We start from the raw sequence: 27,668 nt of genomic DNA, 5'->3' as shown, positions 1-27,668 counted from the left end.
CTGGTATAGCTCCTTAAGGAATCTCTGTATAAAACCAATACTTATCATTTGCTTTAGCAAAATACTTTAACATCCTAAAATTACCTTTTGGAAATGGAAAACACTGAAACAGAGTTGAAGACAATATGGCATTATAACTATTAGTTTATGAAACCCGAGTTTAATATTTGAATGTCAGGCAATTTGAAATGTTTTATGGTTTCATGTGGAAAAAATCATTTTGCCTTGGTTTTAAAAATTTGCTTTTTGTTTGCTTGCTTGCATAAAAGAAAGAAAAGTCGAGCTATTATCTGGTTTTGCTAGCATATGTTTTTATACTTGTATGACTATCTTTCTTGCTCAGTTTTCTTCTGTTTTCTTTTCTGAAAGAAAAATACTCACTTTCCTGGAGATGGTGACTTTGAAGTTCATGGGCAGGCTTTGAATTCTTATGGTTTCTGAATGTGGAAATATGTGAGTTTTAGGACAAAGCAGAGCAGTGACCTTTTGACTTTCTCTTCAGAGTGATAGGTCAGTTTGGTGGTTTGAACGAGCTGAATAACCTGAAGACTGTGATGAGCTTCTGCAGTAGCACAAAAAAGGTCATGCTCTCAAAGGACTCATCACTTACAAAGAACCAACAAAGACAGAGGACATACAATAGTGGGTTCCAGAAAGACTATAAAGTGTGATGCAACTGTGAAAAAGTGTGATTGCTAGCTTTTGTGGCATCAATAAATAGAGGGAAATATTAAGTCATTAGTCATTATAGGAGGCTTTCATGTAATTTCTGCTGATATAATTTTTATTACTTGAAGTGTTAAAAGTTAAAAGGAAAAGCAAACATTTTAGTTGTACTGTTTTGAAAATAGAGCACTCTGTGATTGTGAAGGGAGAGTTGTGAGGTATCCCCAGTAGGAGAGGATGGGACAGGAAGCCCCATTGACCTTCTGTCTTCCTGTGATGGACATCACTTCCTTCTGGTGCCTGCAGCACTGCACACAAATTGATGAGGAAAATGTCTTTTTGAAGATTTTGCATAATGCCCAAGAATTTGGCCTGCTACAGTTCTTCTCTGCAGTGAAATTCTATTGTACCTCAGTGGAAAAAATTATGTTCAACTCTATTGTGTTCCAAAGCAAGCAAGGGTTTCTCAAAGTAGCTTTGTTACTTTGTTTAATTGACAGTTTGTGAGTTTTTATTCACAACTAGTCCCATCACTATACTTGGTCAAAAAGAGGCTTGGCTACAAGAAGCCTGCATTTTTCTGCATGATCTTTTATATTTGAAAATTTTTACAGCTACAAAAAGGAACTTTGCTAGCAAAAATAGCAGCATCATTGAGAATATTCTAGTGGCAAAGCAGTAGTTTAGAATATAAGTGTACTTATGTATTGTAAGAAAACTTCAGTCAGAAACTGCATTATGATGCTAATCTGTGTCAGAGACGCTATTTTAATTTTAGTGTGTATTTTCAAGATAAGGATCCTGATTTATGTCTAAACTTGCAAAAAACAATCAATCTGTCTTTTTAAGTCTTTCTCTTTTGGTGAGATAATTAAAAAAATAAAATCATAAATGCCATAGCATTGCCACAAATTACAAATAATATCTTTGGTATATTTTTTATTGTGATAGGATAAATTCTACAGATATTAATTGTCCCGGGGGGCAAAAAACCAGAAAAAAACCCCATCAAACCTTTAATCTGAAAACTTTATGATCCTTCTACAATCCCTCTGTAGAATGACAAATGAGTTCCTGGGGTGAGTTTGGTGGATTCTAGCACAGCATGTATACACCTAGATCAGGCTGTTGTGCCTTCCCAGAATCTTTGGCAAGGAGAGACAAACCCCAGCCTTCCATCTAGCCTTGGACATTACTTAGAGAAGAAGGGTATAGCAAGAATTTTACGAGTTGTATTTCATTGTTCAAGAAAATTAAAGAGACAATTGATAAGTGATAGGTAGAGAAGACATCACTCATCAAACAAAGGAATTAAACTGTGGGAGAAGAGGTTGCAGCCAAGTGGGTGTCAGTCTCTTTCCCAAGTAACAAGTGAAAGAATAAGAGGAAATGGCCAGTGGAAGTTTAGATTGGATATGAGGAAAAATTTCTTCACTAAAATTTTTTCAAGCTTTGGAACATGTGGCTTGGGGAAGAGATTGAGTCACTGTAACTGGAGACATTTAAAAAACATGTAGATGTGGCACTGAGAGACATAATTAAGTGGTGGACTTGGCAATGTCAGGTTTACAGTTGATCTCCATGACCTTACAGGTCTTTTCCAACCTAAATGATTCTATGACTCTACGAAGGTGATTAACCTAAGGTCCAGGAACCAAATACTTGTATGTCCTTACTGAGAACTGTCATAAACAGAATTCCATATTTGTTCTAATTTTGGCCATTTTTTCTAGCAATAGCTCAGTGGTTGAGCGGAATGTTAAAGATTTTTCATCTCTTCCAAACTCATCTATGAGATAGGTGAAGGTACAAAGAGAAAAGAAATCTCTTTGTACCTTTTTTTTTTTTTTTTAAAACATGGAATGATTAATAAGGATCCAGAATAGTAGCTCTATTGAGCTGTTTTAAAAATGGTTAACAAAGTTCACAGAACTTGACCTGATAAAGTATTTTATGTTCCTGAATGGAGACTCACCATTCTCTCATTTCCACCAAGTACCTTACTTCTTGATCGGGAGTTGGAATATTTTGGAAAACATCTTATTGTATACTTCTTAGTCTTTGCAGAGCAAAGGGAATTAGGTGTTAACTCAGATAATCTGAAGGAAACGGCTTCCTTTAAGATTGATGATACCATTGTAACCTCCTGCCAGTATGTGAGCTCTGGAGTCCTCCTGAAGTTTCTCAGAAGAAGCTGTTGAGTTTCCATAAAATGCATCCATGATGTTTTCTTTCTGGACATCTTAACACTCACAGTATAGATTCTGTAGAAGATAAAAGCAAAATGGTCAAGACGTTATGAAAATTAACAACATAGGCAACCTTCCACACCCTCGTAGTCAAAAGAGTAACAAACCCAGAGAAACTTTCAGGCCTCACATATATGATTTACATCTAATTAGAATTACCCAGTTTCCAATATGTTATGCCTTTCATCTTATAATGGAGGAGAGTCTGGCTCTGTCTGTACTCTCACTTGAGGCAGTTGTAGACAGCAATAATGTCTACATTTTTCCCCCCCTTTCCCCTCTCTCTTAAGGCCAAGCAAATGCAGTTCTTGCAGACCATCCCCAGATGTCCTCTGCTTCAACCCTCTCATCTTGGTGGCCCTGGTTTGACTCAGTCTCTGTGTCCCACCAGGGAGCCTAACACCTGGTGCCATCTCACTAATTCAGTAATCATCTCACAAATGCCACAGTGTCCCTGGCTTCACTCTCACCAGTGCAGCCCAGTTGTTTGTAAATTACCAAGTTCTTCAGTAAAAGTGACAAAAAATGAGGGAAGCTTATGTTGTAGTAATTCTCCAGACCAGAAACCCAGTAGCCATTGCTTTGGCAGTTCAAATGTAGAAAAACTAAATAGCTGAAGTGTGTCAAAGTCTCAGTTTTTCTATTCAAGGAATTATTCTTGAATGACTTGAGGAGTAATACATGCTAAATATAGCTACTGATCTGATACTTGAGAGAAATTAAGGTGAAATTCTGGAAATAAAATTCTGAAAGTTACCTCTAACTTGGTAATTTTTCAGGAAGAAAAGTATTAACCAAGACAGATTCTTCAGAGAACACAATGGCATACACTTTTAAAAAAAGTAAACAGAAATTGTCATATAAATGGAAAACTAAACACAGAACTTTTAATATACATGTTGATGAAGATTTCATAACCCTCCCTGGTGATACAGTACTCACACTGGATGTGAAAGATGTTTTAAATCTTCCCAACCTCAGGAATTTTTTTTTTGTGTTTAAGATGGTAAGAAAATACCTTAGGCACCCAGATTGTAAGCTTGGATGGGGTTGTTTTTTGAATCTGGATGAATTAGAAAGAAAAATAACAGAGTTACAAACAAATGTAGAGCACGACTGAAAGAACTATAGTACTGTGCTCTCCTTTTGAGTAGATTTTGGCATTAGGACTTTTCTATTTCAAGTGTCTAAAATTTTATAAGATTCCAATTTTCCCTTTTTCTGTGTAATCAATACTTGGCAGGGGATGCAACGGAATATACCAGTATAATGGTAAAATGGTAACGCTACGTATATGCAACCGCAAATGTTACCAGAAATAGCAGGGCACTTTTTCATTTTTGGGGAATGATTGGACTTTTAAAAAAAATTTCCATTATTAGCAATTGGTAAAGAGAGTCTTGCTGAAGATGTTCTAATGACTTCTTTCTTCTCAGATCATACATAAAATTCTGCTGTGAGTAGAAGTATATTTGTCTATTCCTCTGTACAGGTGCTGTTCCAAATGCATTGCTTGTCTAAGATATGCTTAAATAATCTAGAATTCACTATTTCTCATGCTTGCTCTACTGAGAATCTCAATTGGACTGCTAGTCTATTCAGCATTTCAAGTTTACATCAAGAAGGAATTTCACAGGGTGTTAGTGAAATATATTCTGTGTATGCTTGAGATTTTTATTATAATAAAACATTGCTCTGAAGCCAGGAAGGAAAGAATAGGTACACTTTTCTAGTGCATCCTAAACCTCTTGTTACCAAGCAGATTGGTGACCCTGTGGCCTTTGGAAAAAAAAAAAGAAAACAACTTGGGTTTTTTTTACTATTAAAATAGATAACATTTCAATACTATTTTTAAAGTTCTGTTTACTTTAGTATTGGAGATTTTTATGTGTGGCTTTGAAAGTTATGCTTAAAATAAACAATAAAACATAACTTAAAATTAGATAAATATGTACTTTTTAATTTCTAGTATTTTTGCTTGTGCCTTAAGACATATCTTAATACATACTTGCTATTGACAACCGGTTTTATTAAAAAAAAAAAAAAACAATCAGACTGCTTCAGTATATCTGTTGGAAGTTAGTAAGTAATTATCTGTAGTAAGTTAATGTTATGCTGGTTGTGGAATATTGTCTAACTTTCTGGTTGGGTCATATATGCAGTATAGGTATCCTTACCCTTAACCTTTACTTTTGCCATGAGTTGCTATTCAAGGCAGTCACACAGTCTTCAAAGTCATGTCCCTTTCATAGCTTAAAAAAGAAATATATATATAGAGAGAGAGACATATATATCCTGCCAATTGTTCTTCATGGTGTGTGTCAAATCATTTTATATCGTGGTTGTAACTGATGGAAGATAATCTAACACATAAAGACAGTAGCATCTTTCAAAGACAGTAATTTTTAAAACTCGGGAATAATTTTCCTCTCCCATCTGCAAACTTCCCTTCCTCAAACTGAAACCAATTCATTAATTCACACAGAGTAATCTTTCTGGTAAGAAGGTTTAAATGGAAACAACTCACCCTTCACTAAGGTAGTGATCATGGTGACTCATTAAAGGAAGAAGCCCAGAAGTTTTCGGGATCACCACAACTGCTGCCAGTCTAGTGGAAGAAATCTGCCTTTCAGTTTGTGGAGGACAAGATTTGCTCAAGTGCTTTCTCCGCTTTAAAAGATTTTCCTTTGTGTATAATGTGGATGATTTAGAAGAAGCTGTGTCAGCAGTGATTTATACATTGACAGCTAAGGATAATAAGATATGGGCAAACATACAGCTCACCCTTTTACAGATTAACCTGCAGACTGCATTAGGCAAATTTGATGGCATTAAAAGATTTTTCCAATTTGTCTGAAAACAATTTCTCTTTTGTATTTTGTCAAGGGTAACATTTCATGCCACTGTAGTAATTTAAATAGCTTTGACAAATTGTTCAAGAGGTTAGAGAATTGTACTGTGTATATATTTTACCTCTTTAAAATAAAAAGGCTATTAGCTTAATTGTTAAATGAAATTCATTAGTAAAAATTGAAGAAGCCTTAGGAAGTGGAGTTAAATACTCCAACACTGCAGCACTGTTGTTGTAACATTGCACCAAAATGATTAAAGATCATATTCAGCAACTGATAGTTTGCATTTAGCTTTCAGTACACAGAAACACAGGCACTGTTACAATTATGACAATACTTTATTCACTTGTAGTAGTAATTCAGAGGAAACTAGAAGAACTTTATAGAAGTTGGTACATTACATTTGGCAGTGGGTGTGATGATTTATTAATAAAGTAAAATGTTATCATAGATTCAAAAGAATCACAGAAAATGCTTTAGTAAAAGTGTCATTAGCCCTGCTAGCTAATATATAATTGAAGACAGAAGGGCAGAGTTCATTTGTATTTTGTTCATTTTCTTAGTATTGTTCACACACATTTACTCCTATATATTATTTGACACTGACAAGCTACCCGCTTGGAGAAGTTTTTTTAAAGTGAGGTTTTATCATCTTTGCTTTGCAAGTCATACCCTGAAATGCATAAGATATTTCAGTATTTATAAGGAAATCTTTTATCAGTAGAGAAAATGTGATTTTATATTTGCATGGTTGTTAATTTAAGCAGAAATTTTTAATTGGGCTGTATGTGCTGTATCAATGTTTTGAATTGAAAAGGTAATAATATTCTTCAGAGAAACGAATCTAAATTTTTCATAACTTAATACTTAAGGATTAATAATGTATGGGATGGATTGCTGAGTTTTATGTCTAGAATTCAAGTGCTCCATTACAACATACTATCTGCGTATAATTGCAGACAGCACAAAGTCCGTGGAAAACCAGATACTGAAGGTTACAGCAGAAACACGACTTTCATTTGGAGCAGAATTAAAGAAGATAAGCAAACAAGCCCGTAAAAGCCTCGGACACTGTTATTTCTACATGTAGCCATATTCCAGGAGATAATTACTCTAAATCCCCTGCATAGCCAGGGGTGACACCTCCCAGCCGCTCCAGGCATGCACACATGCAGGGAGACCCCTAAACTGGTGTCTGTCCCTGGTCCCTGCCGCGGCGGCTGGAATTAACATGCAGCTGGGCTGCTCTGATAAATGGATTCTGTTAGGTCACCGAGGGGATGCGTGTGACATTAAGTGATTTACCATCCTTTACCTTAATGAAATTGTTTCAGCAAGATGACGCTGAGAGCTTTTAATGGATAGCTTTTCTTGATGTAATGAAATTGCATTCCTTTGGCATTTAATATAAGGTGCAGTTATTATTTACTGGAGCTTTCCCAGCGCTGCTGTTTTGCGCAGACAGTTGAGAACAAAAAGGGATTTCTGTGGCAGCGTGCAGGCCAGCGCCGTGCGACAGCCTCGAGCGGCCGCAGGGATGGCCAGAGCCTTTTCCCTCGCGTGGCCTGGCTCTGCTGTCCCTCCGGGAGGATTCCCTTGCACCTCGCCTTGCCAGAGCCTCTCCCTTACAAATGCCTTCCTAATCTGTTTAACAGGCAACTGGATTACAACCAGATCAGCTGTATTGAAGATGGGGCATTTAGGGCTCTGCGTGACCTGGAAGTGCTGTAAGTATTCCTTGTATCTCTGACTTGTAGCAAGAGCTCAGTATCTGGGGAGTACTAATGTAGAAGCTTATCTGCGAGCTGCAGCCTGGTGTCAGGATGGTCTAGTGAAAAGACATCTTAAAATAATCCACTGTGATGTGCTGTAAAATGGGAAGGAGATATGGAGAGGCAGAGATACTCCTTTACTCTCCAAGACAGCCATTAAACATAATGATAATAAAAAAGCCATTGGCAGATACTGTAAGAAAATAATATATTTCATTTTAAAAACGGGGAGGGAAGAGTATTAATGAACCCAATTAATTTTGTAAATTATCCATTACTGTCGATGTGCTGAACATTTTCAGGATTGCTTTTGTTGTATACTAAACATCAATCTGATCTTTCAGACACTCTGTTAGGAACAATATTCTATAGTCAATATTCTATATTCAATATTGTATATTTGACAATCTGAATGTTTTCAAGAGGCACTTTCTAGCGAACACTACTGCTACATATTAAGCTATTTAGCATGTCCATGTTAATAGCTCCTTTTAAAAACATTTTAAGTTTTATGTACATAAATACATATGTATGTGTAGGAAAATATCTTCTTTTGTGTCACAGAAGATTATTATGTCAACACTTCTTTGCATACTTCTTTTCACTTTCTTCAACTGGCTATCAATGAGGTTGAAGGTAATAAAATTATCATCTGAGAACAGTTACTGTAATGAGCAAAGTGCCTTAGTTCTCAAAGAATCTGAGGCACAGGACACATTCCTGAAATATTTGCTCTGTCAGTCAAAATCACACATTTTTTTCTGGATCTCCTTCATTAGAGAAGTGAAAGAATTTGTGTATCAGTGGGTTACTTATGTTAATTTCAATCATACCTGATAAATTACAACTTGAGGAGGGTGGGGAAATGGGTTTTGTTGTGTTTGGGATTTTGGGGTTTTTTTAAATACTCTACAGAAGCTTCTCTGGTAATAGATAATGTCTGCATGTCTAAGAAACTAAAGAGTATGTGAATAGCTGCTGGTAATTTTTTTCATTATTAAGCACTAGTTGGTCTTACTTATGAGTGAATGAAATTGACAGCCAAATTTGATATTATTTTTTTACTTTGCAGTCATAGAATAACAAGCCTATTGTTAACTCCCTGGTATAAAGCCATGTAAAATAAACTGTAGGTTCAATACTACATCTAATTGTTAAGTTGATGATTACTTGTCTGTCACTAAATGTGATGTTCTCTGAGATTTTTATATTTGGAACTCATATGTGACAGGTTATTTTTTGCAGTGATGGTTTTATCTGCTTATTATGGTTTGGTTTTGATTTTTTTGTTGTTTACTGGTTGGTTGTTTTTTTTTTTTAATGTGAGACTTTCCTTATAAATGCAAGTTATTTACAAGTACGAATGTTTGTTTAAAAAAAAAGTAATCAAATGTTTTCTGCATTTCTTAATAATTGCAATTTTAGTGCTCTGAAAAGGTCATCCTTGCAGCTGAGGTCAGGGGTAAAATTTTTACATTGATTTCAGTGAGTGGAAAGAAACCTCTGAAATAATAGTCTGCTGAAAAGTAGGTAGTTAGAATTTTTGTGAATGAATATACATAATCTACAACCATTGTTCAAATATACAACTAAATGTTTGCCATCTTGAATTATGTTATGTGATAAAAATGATGTCAAGATTCGTGGCTTTTTAAGAAATTGAGATAAATATTTCAAACTGTACTGAAGATTTTGTATCTAATTAGGTGTCCTTTAAAATATGGCATAAAGAATGAATGATGTGTAGATCAGACCATACTGTATATGCACCGAGCAGCAAATAAGACTGTGCATATGGTTTTCATTTGGAGTCAATTATTCTAACTAAACAGAGAAAGTGTGTATTACTTCAAACTTCAGGCATGAGGTAAAGCTTTTAAGTAGATCATAATCCTGTTTAGTGACAGTTTGAAATGCTTACCAAAGTAACAGGTCTTACATCATGGTTAAATAATTGTAGAATTTTAGAGGCTGTTAGTGTTAAAGATGCAATATAAAGTGAATATACCTCCCTGTGAATTTCTGTGAAATTTTAGTTTCCTTTGTCTTTTTTTTAATGGTAAATCTGCTCTATTTGGGAAACAGACTATGCGAAAAATATAATGCTGTCATGAAAACAAAAGTGTCTGTTAAATAGAAAATAATGTCAGTCATCACAGTCTTTGCTGTAGAATGTAACACTTAAGTAAAGTATTGAGCCAACTTTTTTAAATTACATCTCTTTAATGAAATCAAGCATTTTTATCATTACACAGAAATAGCTATAAAAATTACTTAAGTCCTTATGTATTCCTTACATCTACTATGATATCTAATTTTCTTGACCCTTACAAAAATAAATTAATAGCACATATATACAAAATAGCAGGGCAAACATCAAACAGCTGAAATGTGAAATTGAAATGTTGGTAGATACACCTTCTCTTAACAGCTATGGAAATATAGACTGATTTGCTTTCTCTTCATTGAAAAGATGTAATTTTAAAATCTTGTAAGAAGTTATGCAGGAAGAACTGTGGGAACCATCATTTACCATGTGGATATTATAAGAAAACTCTGCCACAATTTACTGACATTTATTCATTAAGACACCTTTTGTGGATGTACCCAGTTGGCCATTTTTTGTTGTTTCATTTTTTGGTGTTTTTTAAAAGGGCACAATTCTCCTATTTACTTATTTTAAAAATTATTTTATTTTATTTTATTTTATTTTATTTTATTTTATTTTTTATCCTCCTCTCTGTGTTTGTATCCCTAAGATCACACCGGGGAGATCCCTTATGCACAGAGAAGAAAAGATTTAGTACATGGAATGAGTAAGCACACAAAAGTAAAATGCAGCACCTTGCACCAGTAATTAATCACTTGGTTAATGTGGAGATATATAGCCTGATCCTGGTCAGGGTGCTGTGAATTTACCTTTTTGTGTTTTAAAATCAGAGAGTACTTAAAATTTTTTTTCAAAATAGGCACAAATTACAGTTTATGCTTTAAAAAAAAAAAACAAAAGGAAAAAGGAAAATACTTTCTGTTTCAAAAGGGGAAAAAACTTTTTTCAGTGGGAATTATTATTTATTAGTGTTTTAGTTATATAGAGCTCATTCTCCATTCTGCTCAAGTGAGTAATCTCTAAATCAAAACTGTAAATTTTATTGCTTGCTTCCTTTTTCTGGAGTCAAGCTTGTTTGCATTTAATTTGAAGCCTAAAGACAACATTTGTCTACCAGTTAACAAAGTTCCTGAGTCTTTACAAACTACACTGACCGAGTATAATGGGCCTGTGTAGCTGAGAATTGGCTAAGATTTGTTTCTAGTTCCTATCTCAATTTCCCAACACCTTTTCTGAAATTTAAATCATTAGTTTGCTAAAGTATTATAATTCCTGACTCCTTCCATCATATTGAAAGCTCTCCTATTTTTCATGCAGCTCTGGATCATCTATTGCAACTCATTCCATATAAAACCTAACTGCAGCCCAGAGTTAATCTTTTCCTAAAATTCTTGGAAAAAAACATCCAGGTCTGGTATCACCTTTCAGAAACTAGACTCTCAGAATCTAGAAAGAGAAGTAAGCATCCTAGAACCAAGATATTTTCTTCAATGACTCTCTTCTTTACCTCAGGATGCCAATTTTGCCTTGAATGCCATAGATGCTATCCATACTGGTGAAAGTTCCTTTTGAGTGAATCATAGGCTACTGGGACCTCTTACTTAGGGTTGTCAATGGTTATACCATAGTATTTTGTTAGGGATTCAACAGGGAGGAAAAATATAACTAAAAGCATGGTTTTTTTTCCTGGTACCCATCCCTAAAAACAATACACCATGACTTTCATTAGCTGTGCCTTTTTTAAATGTGACAAAACTTTAATGTTAATATTCTTCTGCTTGGCTTTGCAGCACTCTCAACAATAACAACATCACTCGACTGTCCGTGGCAAGTTTCAACCATATGCCCAAACTCAGAACATTGTGAGTAGTACCACTGAAACTGGCTGCCATTTTTATCAGTCCAATATATTATTTTTATCTCTATTAAGCTTTGTCAAGGATCTATAAATACATATATAGGCAAAGCAAGCATAAGCTCAAATAAAAAATGTTGATGTCTCATGAGGTTGACGCCCACGAAGTCTGTGTGTGTGTGTGTCTGTGGAAGCTGATTCTGAATGGTAAACCTAACAAGTGACCCCAAAGCTATACTTGAGGCTCAGGAGATAAAGAAGCAGTTGTATCCTTTTCCATAAGCTTTTTTAGGACAGGAGATGAACAACTGTATAAAAATGATTTCATGGCCTCTTCCCAAATGAGATTTCCATAGTGCTGAATTCAGTCACAGAAAAGCTTCACCTGCTAACCAAAACAAGATGAGGGCGAGGGGAATTCTTTTTACGTGTTACAGCTATATAGAGAAATAAATTGATGGTTTTTGAAAGTCAAAAATTTGTTTTACTTTGAGCTATTGAATGGGTCACGTTTCATTTAGGAACACTAGAGATTCTTTGATTGACTGTCAGATGTGATAAATGGGAAATCTTTATGCTTTTATTACTGTACTGCTAGCAGACCTAATTAAACTAAACTGGCTTGCCAACATTCTTTGTAACATAAAATTATAGCATCATCCGGTAGTGCTATTATAATTAAAGTTGTGTCAGCATTTACAATAAGGTCCCCATTTTTAGAGGTTATGACTTTCACAGAGGAGCACTTCAGGCTTCTAAAACAAAGCACAGTGAAAAGAGTGTGTATGCAAGTCATATGGGCTGGAATTATGTTTTGGGATATTTATACTGACTGCAAATAAATCTATATTGTGTTGAGTGGCAAAACCAGGTTTAGTCCAGAGACTCACTTTCAAACAGATTTTCCTGAGAAGTGAGAATTAAAAATGAATGGGATGTTTCTATCAGAGCTCAAGAGTAGCTGTTAGCATTAAAGAACTAGTTTAACAAAAAGCCTGTCTAGTTTATTTTACCCATGTTGGGTTGCACAACTGTTCTGAAATGAGTAGAACTATTTACCCGGGTTAACACACTGCTTGTACCTGAAGAAACGTCACACAGGTGAGTATTCCTGATGATTTCATAACAGAATTGCAACTATTCTTGCTTAGACAAATATGAGAGTGCTTAAATAGTGCTGACCATGGGCTTTTCGTGGCCTTGGCTAGATTTTGATAATAGAATTTCATTGTGTTCTTTCAGGCCTGAGTCTTTAAAATGTGCATTCTGTACTTCTTTCAAACTTTCAAATACAGCTTCTATTTTGAATCATAAAATAATCAGATCACCAATATTTACATTTTCTTTAGTTAGGACAATTGATCTTCTGAGAATGTATTTTAGAAACAAAATAAACTGGACACATAGAGTCCTGGATTATAGCTGTAACATCCCATTTGCAGTCAGAATATGCTTGGATAACTGTATTGATTTCAGTGGCATGAGTTCTGATTTGAAATGATGTTCTTGCCTACAGCTGGCCACAGATTGCAATGAGTGTGCTGTATTGTGAGCAGTATTTGCAAAGGATTCACCCAAGAACTAGTACACAAAAATATGTTGCCTTTAATTTCTGGTCATTTGTGGGGGGGAAAGTTGTTACTTAATATTTTTGTTTGTGTGGATTACATATTGCATGTTGCTTTGCAGATTTATTTTGTAAAGGGCTAATTAGACTCTTTATGTACATTCTGAATTTCCTGCACTTTCTTTCCAGTTATTTCGTTAGGATTGAGCACATCAGCTAAAAAGGACCAAAATGGCATTTCCCTGTTATGGATGATTCTGAGTAGCAATTTGATTTATAGCTGTGGACATCCTTTTCGGTAGTTTAAGAAAATGTAAGAGCCAGGGAAGGGTAATTTACCCAGTTTAGTGAATACATTTGTCTGATATTTTATGAATGGCAAAGTGCTTTTTGCCACTTGGCAAGCAGCCATGGTCTTAGGTCAGAGCACACCAACAGAGAGCCAACTTTCTTAATTCCATCACTTGCTTCCATTTGGTCTTTTAATTTCAGGCATTGCTTAGAACGTCGATCTGTGGAAGCCCAAAGCAGCTAATCCCACTTTCTGCTATTAAAAAAAAAAAAAAGGAGAGGAAATCAGAAAAGAGATGTGAAAGAAGGTGCTTTATGTTGAGTTATTACCCTGTCTTGTTCAGCAGAAAATTAGTATGACCTGGTAAAGGGATCTTTCAGGCTGTTTCTATAGAGACTAATAATGATCAGACTTACACATATATCTAATTGGAAACCAAATCTTTTGCTAACCTTTTTTTTTCTGACGTTATGTTATCACTATAGGGCAGTTTTCTTGAGACATTTTTGTCTTATTCACTGTATTTACAGATCTGGACTAAAGAGTCCCATGTCAGTTTTCAAGCTTTTGTATATTTACTCCTTTCCTTTAGACAAGAAACAGGAAACTACAGAAAAGTTAATTTATTAGGAAGCCTATTTTTTCTTCCAGTTAGTTAGACCCCAATTAAAAAAAGTAATTTTGCTTTGTATAGTCTTATTTATTAATTTTTAATGCCCAGACATTCAACGAAAGATGTAATTTAACGGTTTTATTAAGAAACCAGCATATTTGCTCGCTGAAGGGAGGGCTGGGCAACCTGGCCTCTATTCTGGTGGTTCTTCCTAATTTGAAGGCATTGCCCTGTTTCGTTCCCCGCAGTCGCCTGCACTCCAACAACCTGTACTGCGATTGCCACCTGGCCTGGCTGTCGGACTGGCTGCGGCAGCGGCCGCGCGTCGGGCTCTACACGCAGTGCATGGCGCCCAGCCACCTGCGCGGGCACAACGTGGCCGAGGTGCAGAAGCGCGAGTTTGTCTGCAGCGGTAAGAGGAACAGCCTCGCGCCTGGAGCCCTGCTTTGTGCCTCACCTGCTGGCAGCTCAGGGGGGGCTGCTGCTGCTGCATGTGGGCTTTTGGCAGCTTTTGGTTAATCCAAACGTTAATGCTTGTCAGGAAAAGCCTAATCGTTTTTGTTGGTGGTTGTATCTTGTGTGGGGGTGCTGCGGTTCTTACAAATTTTGGGTAAATATTTGTGTTTGCATAGATTTTACAGCCTTCTGAAAGTGTAATTGTGGGGGAGATACAGGAAATTAAATGAAAGGTGTACTGATTGAGAGCACCAAGCCATTAGTAATAAGGAGTTTGATTTTTTTTTTCAATACTTTACAGATAGCTACTTTTTCTTCTTGTTATTTTCTGACATTTAAATACTATCTTGTATGCCTAAGTAACTTTCTGAATTTTACTGTTATGCTTTAATGCATCAGGTTATTTTTTGATATGAAATAATGAAATGACTAACAGTTCATTACTAATCACATTTTCTCTATTCAATTTTTTTCCTTTATTCGTATCTTCTAGATGAGGAAGAAGGCAAGTTTATCTTTCTTATTTAAATATTTTTAGACTCAGATTGAAAATTTTCTGTAAATTTTGTGTACTGTTTCAATTTTCATCAAGAACATTAAAAAGAGCAGCTGCAATATTGCTGTCTTTTCAGTGGTTCAGCAGGGTTTCTCCTACTGGTTGATCTTCTGCAAACCCCCATAAGCCTGTTGCCAAATATGCCAAATTTTTCACAGATCTATGTTTTTAAAGGAGTTTTATGGAGAGCACAATGTTCTGTCCTTATTAAATAACCTCTGACATCAAAGTGTAAGACACTGCCATCTTCACACAGCAAATGCTAACAGTGTGCTTGCCACTAATTCTGCCTTTATGTACACTTAAAAGGGCTCCTAACAAGATAATTTCATATATTTTACATGTAAATGTTGTGGCTGCAGAGCCTGGGTTACAAGAACAGTTTTATAACTTGATCATTATAATGCTGATTATTAGGAAGGGGAATAACCATGATTTCTCCTTGGATTACTTTATTTTTGTTCAATAAAGGTAGGTGAAACATTTCCTATCCTGATAGTATAAAGGAATGCTTTATTAGATTTGGCAGCTGTTTGTGCTTTTGTAACACAAACAAAAATGTGAAATTAAATTATTATATTGCAAAATTCTGTCTCATAGAATGGTTTGGCTTGGAAGGGATCTTAAAGATCACCTAGTTCCAACTCCCCTGCCCTGGGCAGGGACACCTTTCCACCAGACTAGTTTGGTCAAAGCCCCATCCAACCCAGCCTCAAAAGACTAATCTTTTCAGCAATTTAAAACTTGGGCAGTTGTTATATGAAGTTCTAAGTGGGAACAGCACTGGCTGCAACTTCCATTATCAGTGTACCCTTTCTATATTAATATATGACATTAAATATTGTGAGAGAGTTCTTAAATTAAATTGTGGTTTCACAGTCAAGGACTTGTTTCTCTTTTTCCTTGAGAATTACAAAACAGTCTCCAGTTTTTTCTAACTTCTTGAAAAATGAGAGAAAAGACTGTTGTGCCTTTCTCATCCCTTTTTGTCTTTTTGTATCATTACAGACCAACTATTCTGTATCATTAAATTGATAGCAGAATGTGTGCATTAATATATTACAGAACGTGCAATCTATTTGCAGGAAAATATAGTAAGGTCTTTACTTTCTAAAACATGCCTAAATATGAAACCATTATGTTTAAATGCAATTAAAAAATTGAGTTTAACATACAGCACTAAGAATCAGGGGAAAACTAATGTAAATTAGCTATCTGAGTTAGTAGGAATGGTAGATTGTGGGAGGAAGAAGCTGCTGAGCTAAAACAGAGTCAGAGATATGAAGTCAAAACTTTTATGTAATCTTGTGTGATTGAATGAAAACAGTATGAAATGAATGAAAACTCCAAAATTGTCTATAAGCAATACATAACTGTAGGGCCATATTCAAATAAGTATTGGCAGAACAGAACAAAACTGGTAGGTCACCTTCAGTGCTTGTAGCAAAGTTCATTCATTTCTCTTGACATGCATTTTTTAATACTATACAACATTCTGAAAACTAAATAAATCAGTAACTAGTTTTTAATAACATGCAGTAAATAAAATACACCTGAGAAATGGATCACAGCCTTCTTAAACGAGATGATTTTGAATGGCTGTTGCTAAAAAAGTAGAAAAATTATATAGTGCTGGCATGATAGTTGACCATTTGTCTTCAACCTCTCCGTGTTTTATCAACATCCTACTATTAACTGTGTGTTTAAATTAATGCAATTTGAAAATATTGATTTGCTACAATATTTATTTTAGAAGTTCTACCTGTAATTTTTCAAGTAAGTGTAAAATGTTATGCTTTCCTTTGTAGGTCACCAGTCCTTTATGGCTCCATCCTGCAGTGTCTTGCACTGCCCTACTGCATGCACCTGTAGTAACAATATTGTGGACTGTCGTGGGAAAGGCCTTACAGAGATCCCAACCAACCTCCCAGAAACCATTACTGAAATGTACGTAATCTGACTTTTTGTGTCCATTAACTTACAGAAAACATTTTTTTCTGTGTATTTGTTTTTGTTATTTGCATAAATTCATGCATTATATAGGGTAGGAATTTTGGTATATACCTTCAACTTCAGGTATGAAAAAAATATGCAGGTTTAATGATGCATATGAAAGCATTTAAGACCCTCTTGCTATTTTATGAGTTAGTTTTGTATGTGCTGCTCATATTTCACGAGTAAACTGCATTCTGAATTGCTTTAAAAAGAGTTTGGGAATTCTTGCTCGTCTAAAAAAGAATAGCTTTTCACTGTGGACTGTAAAGCCTGTTGCCTTCAGTGTTGCTTTCTGTGCTGGTTTTGGCTGGAATAGAGTTACTTTTCTTCATAGTAGCTGATATGAGACCATGTTTTGGATTTGAAAATAGTGCTGATAATTCAGAGATGTTTTCGCTATTGCTGAGTGATGCTTACACAGAACCAAAGCCTTTTCTGCTCCTCACCCAATTCCACCAGAGGAGGCTGGGGGTGCACAGTGAGCTGGGAGGGGACACAGCCAGCACAGCTGAGCCCAACTGACTCAAGAGATATTCCAAACCCTCTGTCATCATGCCCAGCATCTACAGCTGGGGGAAGAAGCTGGAAGGGTGAGAGGTTCAGAGTGATGGTGTTTGACTTTCCAAGTCACTGTTATACGTGACAGAGCCCTGCTCTCCTGGAGATGGCTGAGCACCTGCCTGCCCATGGGAAGTGGTGAATGAATTCAGTGTTTTCCTTTGCTTTATTGCATGCAGCTTTTGCTTTACCTGTTACACAGTCTTTGTCTTAGCCCGTGAGTTTTCTCAGTTTTACCCTTCTCATCCAATTGTAAAGGGAATGAGTGAGCAGCTGTGTGAGGCTTGGTTACCAGCTGGGGTTAAATTGGACACTTTACCTTCCCTGTATTCATCTGACTTCCTACTAGAGAGACATTCCTTTGCATGAAAGATGAGCAGTCAATACCACCAACAATAAGTGTTCTGCTTAAAGCAGTATCCTCACAGGGTAATCTAAGAAGGCAAGAGTAAGGTGCAGTCATTGTGTTAATACCATGTACCTGTGGACAGAAGAGCATAATCACTGGTAATGCCCTGGGACATTTCATAATACAAGAAGTCCTGCCATGTCCTGACTGTAGAACAGAGTCACAGCAAAGGTGCTGCAGAGCCCGCAGTCTCCAAAAGCAATGTGGCTGAGGTTGTGGGCACAGTAGGAAGGTTGTAGCTGCATTATCAGCTGTGCAGGTGAGCAGCAAAACCAAAAGGTGAGCTTGCTGGCAAGATGGTCAGGGGCACAGCAACATGAGTATCCTCTTCTGGGATCAGCAGGGGCAGTGTTTTGGAAGGGAAGCTGGAAGTTCCTTTCAGGGAAATAGTAGGAAAGTAGCTGTGACAACAACCTGGTAAGTGGCTTCTGGATACAAGTAAATGAGTTGGACAGAATTTTCAGAATAAAAAGTTTGTGAGTATTTTGATGATATAAGATGTTCTTGTAAGTTTAAACATAGGGCTCAACAATGAGATTTTAATTAGGTTGTTGATATCTGACACAAAACATGTGTTTTTGAACATTATAGGGTTGGAACTACCATGGTTTCTTCTTGGGATGTGAATAATAATCATGTCTGTCAGTTCATTATTACTGTTGTTAATACCGACCTGGCTGACCCTACATGGTCCAATACGGTCATTCAGCTGTATAATACAAACACTTCCACTTTTCACCACTCTCAGAAAAATCCCTCTGCTTGCAAATAAAGTGACTCTTTCATAAAATCCATGCACAGTGGCCAGGAAGGCTGCGCATAAATGTTTTGATTATTTAATGAGCTGTATACCAATGTTTTTAGTTGCGTATGTCCATCTCTGCGCATAGAGGAGGAAAAACATTGCAAGAAAGAAGTAGGGAGTTTGTGTCAAATATTCCTCACTGTATTTCTGCTGCTGACCACTGGAGCTAACAACTGATTACAGACACTGAATACTGACATTTTTCACTATATTTTTCTTAGATATGTAAGAAATGCTCTTGAGATTTAAGCATGGAATGCTATGTTCTTCAGCAGTTTATTGTCCTGGGGAGTAAAAGTAACCATGTGACAACACCTTCAGTATTTGGCTAAGCATTCAACAGATTGCAAACTGATGCTCAATGTTTCCTGCTAGGCTAGGCATCATTCCAGAGCGAGGCTTTTTCACTTTCTGAGATCCATATTCCAATAAAAAATAGATATATATTTGTGCTCATGTAAATATGTACAGTGTATATAGTTCATACTGATACAGTGTAAACTATCTGTTATCTCTCTGTATTGTATCTAGTTCATAGTTCTGGCTAAATAAAATGCGGATCACAAAATTTTGCTCAGGACGTGTAAGAGATAGAATATTAGAAAATCAAATTTTAGTTACCATTTTGTAGTGAAGAGAAGTGCACCGTTGAATGTTGGTGTGATGACAGAACTGAGCTTCAGTGATAGATTTTGAGTAATTCAGAAAGAAGAACATGATATAAGATATTATTCAAGCCAGTGGTGGGCTGCACTAATAATAGAGAGAAGAAAAATTTCCTGTTGAGTAGAAAGTAAAGAGATAAATGTACAGGAAAAATACAGAAAGACAGACAGACAGACAGGAAGGAAGGAAGTAAAGGAAGAAGATAAGGCACATGAAATGTTCTGAAATTGAGGGATAAACTGAGTAGAAGAATTGGAGGAGAGGATCTTGTAAGTATTTTATGAGAATCACAGGATCTTTTCTGCTTCCTTGTCACTAGGTTGAAGAGGAGTTAAAATTTTGACAAATAAATGTATTTTTATGGTTATATGAAGAAAGCTTTATGCTATACTCGTTGCTTTAATGTGAAGAAAACAATTAGTGGTAGATGTCTTATGATTCTCATGGGTGGGAGGTGTATTTAGCTTCTTAGCATCAAAGAGAATGAGAGAGAAAGAAGAGGTTGGAAAATGAGTGTTTTATGGAGTGAAAAATATTTTACCAATAATGAAGTGAGGGAAGTCTGAGAATGGATCAAACCAGATTCCACCCTGGCCAGAAGCCCACATCAGTTGTCCCTAAAGAATATTTTGGAAAAAGAAAGATCAGAAATAAATATTTTCTTTGCTCCCAATATGTTTCAGGGTTGCTCTGAAACTTGAACATTTGCATAGTTTTCATGGGAAAAAAGGGTTTTCTTTTAAATATCCAATCTGCTTTAAACCCTACTATGTTTAAATCTTCATGTTAGATAATAAAATCTGGGGGAGGGAATTGTACTCAAACTCTTCCAGTTAAAAATACAGTTTTTCAAAGTTTCAGTAATGTTCCTTTGTCTTTGCAGAGGGAAGGAAAACACAGCCACATACATGATTTGCCCTGTCACCTTCTATTTTGCATGCCATCTTCATTTGTCTTTTCTCTGAACTAATGTTTCAACTCCAATCAATCTTTTTGGATGCCAAAACCTTCCATATCTTAATTAATCTCCTCCTATTACCCTGAATTACTTGTTTTGTAATTCTTTTTTTTACCTTCAATGACCAGAATTGTGTACAATATTCCAGATGGCAGTTGATCATCAGGTTTTTATAAATGGAATTTTAGTTTTCTTTCATTTCCCTTTTGCAGCCTAATACTCACTTGCATTATGTAACTGCCAGTACATGTTGCACCATGTTTTTCCTTGAACTATCCATGCAGAGTCCTAGGCCTTTTTTTTTTAGCTGTTATGATTTTGTCAGGAGCCAGAACTTGGTAAATGTAATCCTATTATCCCATCCACAGACATTTCTGAACACTGAATCGGGTTGTATGTCACATTTTAAAGCTGCTCTATGAAAGACTTCAGTCCTCTCTGCTTTTAACTAAATTCAACATGCAGGAAGATTGTGACATTCCAGTATTGTTATCACACAATAAGAAGTGTTTTAAAGCTTTATTTTTAAAGAAATCCTCTGCAACTGTTGCTTATAGCAACCCCTTGAGATTAGATTGAAAAGAACGATTGTATCGCACAAAATAATCTTGTTTTTTCACTTATTTCTTAGGCGATAATGTTGTCAGTATGCCAAGATGGTAGCTGACAGTAAACACTTGAGGAGATGAGCCCATGCTGTCACGGCAGCGTTAGGAATGCTGGGGAGTTGCTGAGCACGAGGCAGAAGGGTACAGTGAGCTCTGTATTTCCAGCACGGCTACACAGTTCCCACACACATGGCTTTATTACCTTAATCACCATTTGGAGCACACGCTTTGGCAGGAGCTCCCCACTTCTCAGGGAGGAGAGGGGGAAAGAGAAATGTGCTGGCTCCCTGTTGTTTTCTGAAGGATGTACAGGCTTTAACAGACAAATTATTATTTGTTCACTCATCTTTATAATACTTGTGCACACCACAAGAAAATTAGCATTATAGTTCTAATTTACCTGCACCAAATATTGTCCGATCTTTTCAGTACTTTTCTTCTTTTGCCAATCTTTTTCTGCATTTTCATCTGAACATTTCATATTTTATTGATAGGGACATTAGAAAAACCTACAATATTTTCAAATTCCCTTACTCTGAATAAGTTTCTCTGCCTTCTCTCCCCTGTTTGTGAGCTGCCTTTGAAGAATCCAGTGCTGAGTACCACCAGCCTGTCATATTATGCTTCAGCCAACTTCATGGTCCACAAACACCTCTGGTGCTTCCATCTTTCCATCTTTTTGTCTTATCTTTATTGTATCTCATATGAATAATGTTTTCCTGTGAGGCTGATATTAAAATTTATTTAAACCCTCCTTTACATAGGTGTTTAAAATTTGACATCGTATTCTTGTGAGAATTTGTTTTTCCATCTGTTTCTGCCTCTTACTTATTTGTTTTTTTATGGAGAGCAGGTTATTTTTAATAAGACTGCAATCCATATATTCTTTAAAAAGATCCATAATTTCATTATTTTTTCTTGAGGTTCTTTTGACATTTGTCTTCAACACATGCTCATGGTTTTGTGATACTTAGCCAAGTTGTCTGCCCATTTCATCTCTTCTTTCTCTCAGTGGAAATCCTGACCTCAATCAACTCTTCAGTGCCCGATGAAACACTGATATCTTAACTTTGTTTGAAAAAAATGTTTTCTGATCTGTTTCTGCACAAGAATACTTTGAATTCATTACATTTTCAGTCTATCTGAGACAATGTTGTATAAAGCCAAGTGGTATTAATAATGTTGCTATTCATTCTCTGTCCTTCTGATTAATAAAATGAAATTGCAGGTTTAAAATATATATATCATGTTGACAATTGTATGCTTTTTTTTTTTTCCCTAGGGGGTTGATAAATTAACTTGTATCTAAATAGTGTATTAAAAAAAGAACACTTTAAATGCAATATTGAATTTCTTAACTATTACACATTGGCAATTTCAACTGAGTAAAATTTTGCATGTTTAAGCTCCAAGTTAGCTCTCCAGGGAAAATTACAACAAAAGGCTTTCTGTTTAGAGTCTAATACTGATGTTGTGACTTTACAGAGCCTTGATAGCTCTACTGTCTTGGAATGCTGTTTTAAGATGTCAGGAACTGTCTTCTCAGCTGCTGGCTACTGCTTCTGCAGCAGAGCTGGCAAGGAGAGTATGTGCTTGCCCTGCACTGCAGCCTCCCTGTCTCTGAGTTTGGTGTGGTAGCCTAAACCACCGAGAAAAATAGTTAGCACTGGAAGCTGAAGGGGTTGAGGAACAAGCAGGCATTCTGTGATGGTGGGAGCAGGAGGAGGCAGAGCCAGTTGCCATAATGCTGTTTCATTCCAGTGTAGTTGGATTTACTGGTGACTGTCAGGGTGCTGCCGAGATGATTTTGTCATCCTCTCTGTCTGATTTCTCAATTGGTACAGAAGTCATTTGGCTGAAGGCAGCAATTCCTGTGGTGTGAAGGCAGTCAGCAGGCAGTGCATTGTCTGCCAAGTGCCTCTTGGGAAGATGCCTTCAGAAACAGGACTGCTTATCTCCAAGTAGCTGCCAGTGAAATGGAAGGAGAATAAAACCTAGGGTTTCCTCTATTTTTCCCTTCTGTTTGATAAAGCTTGGATCAAAATTAAGTATTCACTATCTCAGTAAATGTAATTCTTAGTCTGTATGGACTTAGTATCATTGGATCTGTACCAGTTACATCCTTTCTGCAAAATTAATCCCCACTTTATTATCTAATAAACCTCACACACAGCCAAATAAGAATACTTAAACTTTGCCTTTCAGGATTTATCCTATCAATGTGATAATATTCAAGAAATAGTTCATATTCCATATTTTTAAAAACAAAAATATTTGGTTGAGCACCAAAACTCCTCCAGTTTTAGTGCACCTATGAATTCTGCAAGGAAGCACAGAAATCAAAAGGGTGCACAGATGTACCTTTGCCTCTGGTTCAAATGAAAAGATTTCAAGCCATGAGAGACCTGCAGGAAATATTTTGGAAACTTAAGAAGATTTCCCATAGAGCTGTTGTTTTAATGTCTTTATTGTAATATTGTGAGGCAAAATACAGTGCCCATAAATAATATGAGTAATCTTCAAACTTTAGTTTTTTATAATGCCTTACTTTAGCCTTTTTTCATTGACTTGAGCAAAGCATGATATATTATTCATTAATTCATCTCAAACATCATAATTTGAGTTGGTGTAGATTTTTTGTTTAAATCTCTCTCCTTTCGAATAAATTTTTAGGGGATGCCCTTTCATTGGCATGTTCAGTGTGTTACACTTAACCAACTTAAGTGGCCTAATGCACCTAGTGCTTTCCTCCTTTGTCAAGCAGTCCATGTATTAAAGGCATTAAATGTCATTCTTAAGGTTCAAAACTATTACTTTAATTGGTGCTAGAAATTATAGCCTTTCTAATGGCAATAGCATTTATCAGCCTCCATGCAGACATTCCTTCCACATTTTAGTTTTTCATCACTGTTAATCTCTTTTCACTTGGTCTAATTTCAGGATTCACCTTCTGAAAGTTCTTTGAATGATCGGCAGAAATAATTCTGGTTCCCTTAGAATAGAGACCTTTTTTTGGCACGTGTTCAAACAGACTATGAGAAACCCTACAAATAGCAGCCCAGCAGCAATTCTATTAATTGTAGTGGTACCTTATCTCAGAATAGTGTGACAGGCCCTTATTTCAAAAGAGGCCAAAAAACCATTAATGTACTAGACCTATCTTTGTGAAAATGCTGCTCTTACATTCTTCTGATTTTCTTTTCTCTTCCGCGGCTTGAACCTGTCAAAGTGATTCTAAAACTTCTTCCCTTACTGTTATTTTATGCATAAATGAAAATAAATAGAAGTGCAATAAGTGATTCTAAAGGGGGGGGGGAAAGAAGGAGTACATGCTCTGATGACCATAAATTTGTAGAAATTATTATTTAAGTGAAAAGAGCATGGCATTAGATTGTTTGTTCCTTCACTTTTCTCTATGTATTAAAAAAAAAAAAGTCAAATGAAGGACTTTATTAAATTTACTTCTTTTTTTTCCTTGTTCTTTTTCCCCCAGAAGGATAGCAGTCACTACAGTGGCATCTTGGGGAGTAGGAAGGTTTGCTGGAGAGAAAGATGACTTGAGGGTTGCCACTGTTAACTAAGGAACAGTTGTATAAATAATTCTAGTCTTTGTAACACGCAGAAAAAGACCCCAACCACATAATATGTGAAATGAAAAAAAATATGTAGGAGTCAGGAATTTTACAGTTCACCTTTATAATCCAGTGTACTGAAAAGCCCCTGACTTCTTACTACTATGGCCTTCGGGATAAAGTGGGTTGTTTTCTTCGTGTGAATGGAGCTTTGTAATGTTTGAATGCCAAAAGTAGAAACTGTATGGTTGTTTCATGACAACATTATTTACATTTTCCATGAATTTCCTAATTTTTTCCTCAGTCATGTCTCTCATTTTACCATCCTGATTTCTGGCTACTTTTCTTCATGTTTTCTTTTTCCTCCATCTCATTCTTCCTTATACTTTGTTTTCGTAAGTCTGTTGATTAATGATTGCGTGTTATGCCAAGCACTCAACTACATCTCTGTGAACTGTGTTTGAAATTAAACAGGATTAAAAGCTCCTGAGATTGCTTCTCACAGTAACACTCAGATAATATTAAAGGAGAAGGGGGAAAAAAGGAAGTGAAAGGAGAGAAAGAAGAAAAAAAAGAGGAAAAGAGGGGAAAGGAAATGAGATCTGACAGAACTGATTTTGACAGAGGGCCTTAACCAAGATAAAGTGATCTGATCATGCTGCAGACACTGGGGAAGTGCTTTGCATACATGAGGAATTTTATTTGAGTACTGGGAGCTCTGTCTCTGTATCTTTTCCAATGAAGCTTGGCATATGTACAGTTTCACCATTTCTGTTGTCTTTTAATCCTTAGCTAAAAGCCCAAAGTACAGCCTTAAATAAGTAGCAATTGAACAGAGAGACTCTTACATTAAGATGCAAAGTTATTTCTAAGGATGACCCTTTACAGAGAAAAGTCACCTGGAGGGGGTTTGGGCATGTTTATTGAAGACAATTTAAAGACTCTCATAGCAGGAAAACTCTGAAACGTCAGAGATAAGGCAGCTTTCTCTATTTTTAACAGCTCAAAGCATGATTTGGCTATCTACGTAGCAGGACAGGAATGAGAGCAAACCCTGCATCTTTGCAGCTTGAAAGGAGTGAGGAATGCTGTGGAGAGGATGCAATAAGTTACAAGACATTAAACTGATGATTGGGTTTCAGTGTTATGTTTATGTTTGCTTTTTAGTTTAAATCAAAACAACAGTCTTCTTAGGACTTAGAATGTCAGTTCATATATGTGATCTACCTCTTAAACAGTTAAGCCATCAGCCAGAAGTCTTGCACATCCAGTGAAGTTCTGGAAGGGTTTTTTCAAGTTGTATATATATATATTTATTTATGGAGACATTGGTCTTTACAATGAATTGCTATTTAGTAGTTTGCAAGAACCCTCTATAACTGTGTCTTCTACTTTTGAGAAAATGTATGTTAAGCTTCTGATGTTACCTGAAATAGATAAATCTCTCCGATAAATAGATAAATCTCATTATAAAATGTTTCAAAACAATTTGATTATACTTGTAGCCCTTTTTGAAACTTGTCTGTTCTATCAAAATCTTTTCTTAATTGCTCTCCTAACAAAACAAATGTGTCAAGTGCAAAGATGATGTTTACTTATGGATTCATAATTAATTGTTAGAATATTCATTTGCTTATGATTACGGATACATACTTTTGGCAGTAGGAAGCCAGAACACTGTCAAGTTTTGAATTTTCAGAAATTGCTGGATTAAAATAAAGTACATTAAAAGATACATAAGTAACTAAATGGCCCTTCATAAGTTCATATGGTCTGGCTGCTATTTCCTCAGCTCTTATTCTAACACTCCAAACTTTTGAGCAACTTCATATAGTTTCCTGATATTAAAATTAACTTTTCTTATATATGCTTCTCTTTGACTGTACTTCATGTGTCCTTATCCTCAAACCTTCTCTTATCTTCTTTCCTTCCCAAAGGTTTCTAAGACTGATGTTTTTAAGATCAGTCAAAAGAATTCATAAGAGTGTGGCTTTACATATGGAGGAGGACCAAAAATATTCCTAATGAAATGGAAATTCTGCTGCAAAATAGCTGACATGAAACTAAAATTTTAGTATCAGTGTACACTGTGATTAAAATTTTCCATGCTCTGCAGCACCTAATTTTAAAAGTGTCCCTGGCCCTGTTTAGTTGGTTAAATATTGCAAATATGGCCATTAACTTTGAAAATAAATCTAATACTATATTATAATTATACTAGAAAGGTTTTATGATTTGCCACTCCCTGACCTCTGTTTAGAATGTTCATTTGTGCATCAATGATACAGTTCTCTTGCTGTGCTTTGCTTTGATCTTGGGAAGGTCATTATTTCTTAGTTAAAGCAGTGTTTATGGCTGTTGCAACATAAAATATCTGGTTTGTGTGCTTAATCAAAATCTAGAAATTTGCTAAAATCTAAACATCTTTCATATGATACATGCATGTAAACACACAATAACTACATGTAAATACCAAAAAATGAATTATTCATAAAGCAGTGTCCTGAGTAAATGTGAAACAAATTAGAATGAGGTAAAGAAATCTGTTCAGGTACTAACTTCTTCAGTTTAATAGATTTAATTTACCAATGCAGATTTCACTGAATTACTTTTAACTTATCTTTGGCATTCCTACCTTAATATTTCTCAGGCAAAAATTAAACCATATTCTATTTGACTGCTTTAAAAACATATGATTTTGCTAATTTGATATCTAATCCTGTCTGCTTAACACACACAAGAGAAATGATTTGTCATGCTCTTACTCAAATATCTTCCTAATCTGAAAATTACTGTAAATCATGTGGCTTTATGCTTTTTACAAAACCAAAAAAACCCCAGCTTTTTCATTTGAGTTATCAGATGTTTTTGTACATATAACATCTAATCTGTTCTTTATTAGCATGTGTTCTATGCTGCCATTGTTCACATCTTTGGCTTTCTTCATACCCTTGTGTCCTATCTTAAAAACTAATTAAATTCAGACGACAGGATAATTTCAAGAGTCAGGAGAACACAGAGACACAGAACACAACAACTGGACAAGAAACATATGAAACCTGTGCTGTTTCCAGACACTGGAAGTAGGTACTGGCCAGCATGAACACCA

At 35.9% G+C, this 27,668-nt stretch overlaps 1 protein-coding gene across 5 annotated transcripts in view; it reads left to right on the top strand.

Moving 5' to 3' along the window:
• Window positions 1-27,668, top strand: part of SLIT2 (slit guidance ligand 2) — a 260,071-nt gene that overhangs the window by 152,979 nt on the left and 79,424 nt on the right. For all 5 annotated transcript variants that reach the window (XM_085059254.1, XM_085059253.1, XM_085059256.1 and 2 more), the window contains exons 6-9: window positions 7,423-7,494; window positions 11,440-11,511; window positions 14,225-14,388; window positions 16,797-16,935. In XM_085059254.1, coding sequence (XP_084915380.1) covers window positions 7,423-7,494; window positions 11,440-11,511; window positions 14,225-14,388; window positions 16,797-16,935 — 447 coding nt within the window. The remainder of the gene's footprint in view (window positions 1-7,422; window positions 7,495-11,439; window positions 11,512-14,224; window positions 14,389-16,796; window positions 16,936-27,668) is intronic.

Source organism: Lichenostomus cassidix, chromosome 4 (genome assembly GCF_008360975.1).
Source record: "Lichenostomus cassidix isolate B80296 chromosome 4, HeHo_3.0, whole genome shotgun sequence".
Lineage (NCBI taxonomy): Eukaryota > Metazoa > Chordata > Aves > Passeriformes > Meliphagidae > Lichenostomus > Lichenostomus cassidix.
This window is presented reverse-complemented; position numbering and strand designations above follow the sequence as displayed.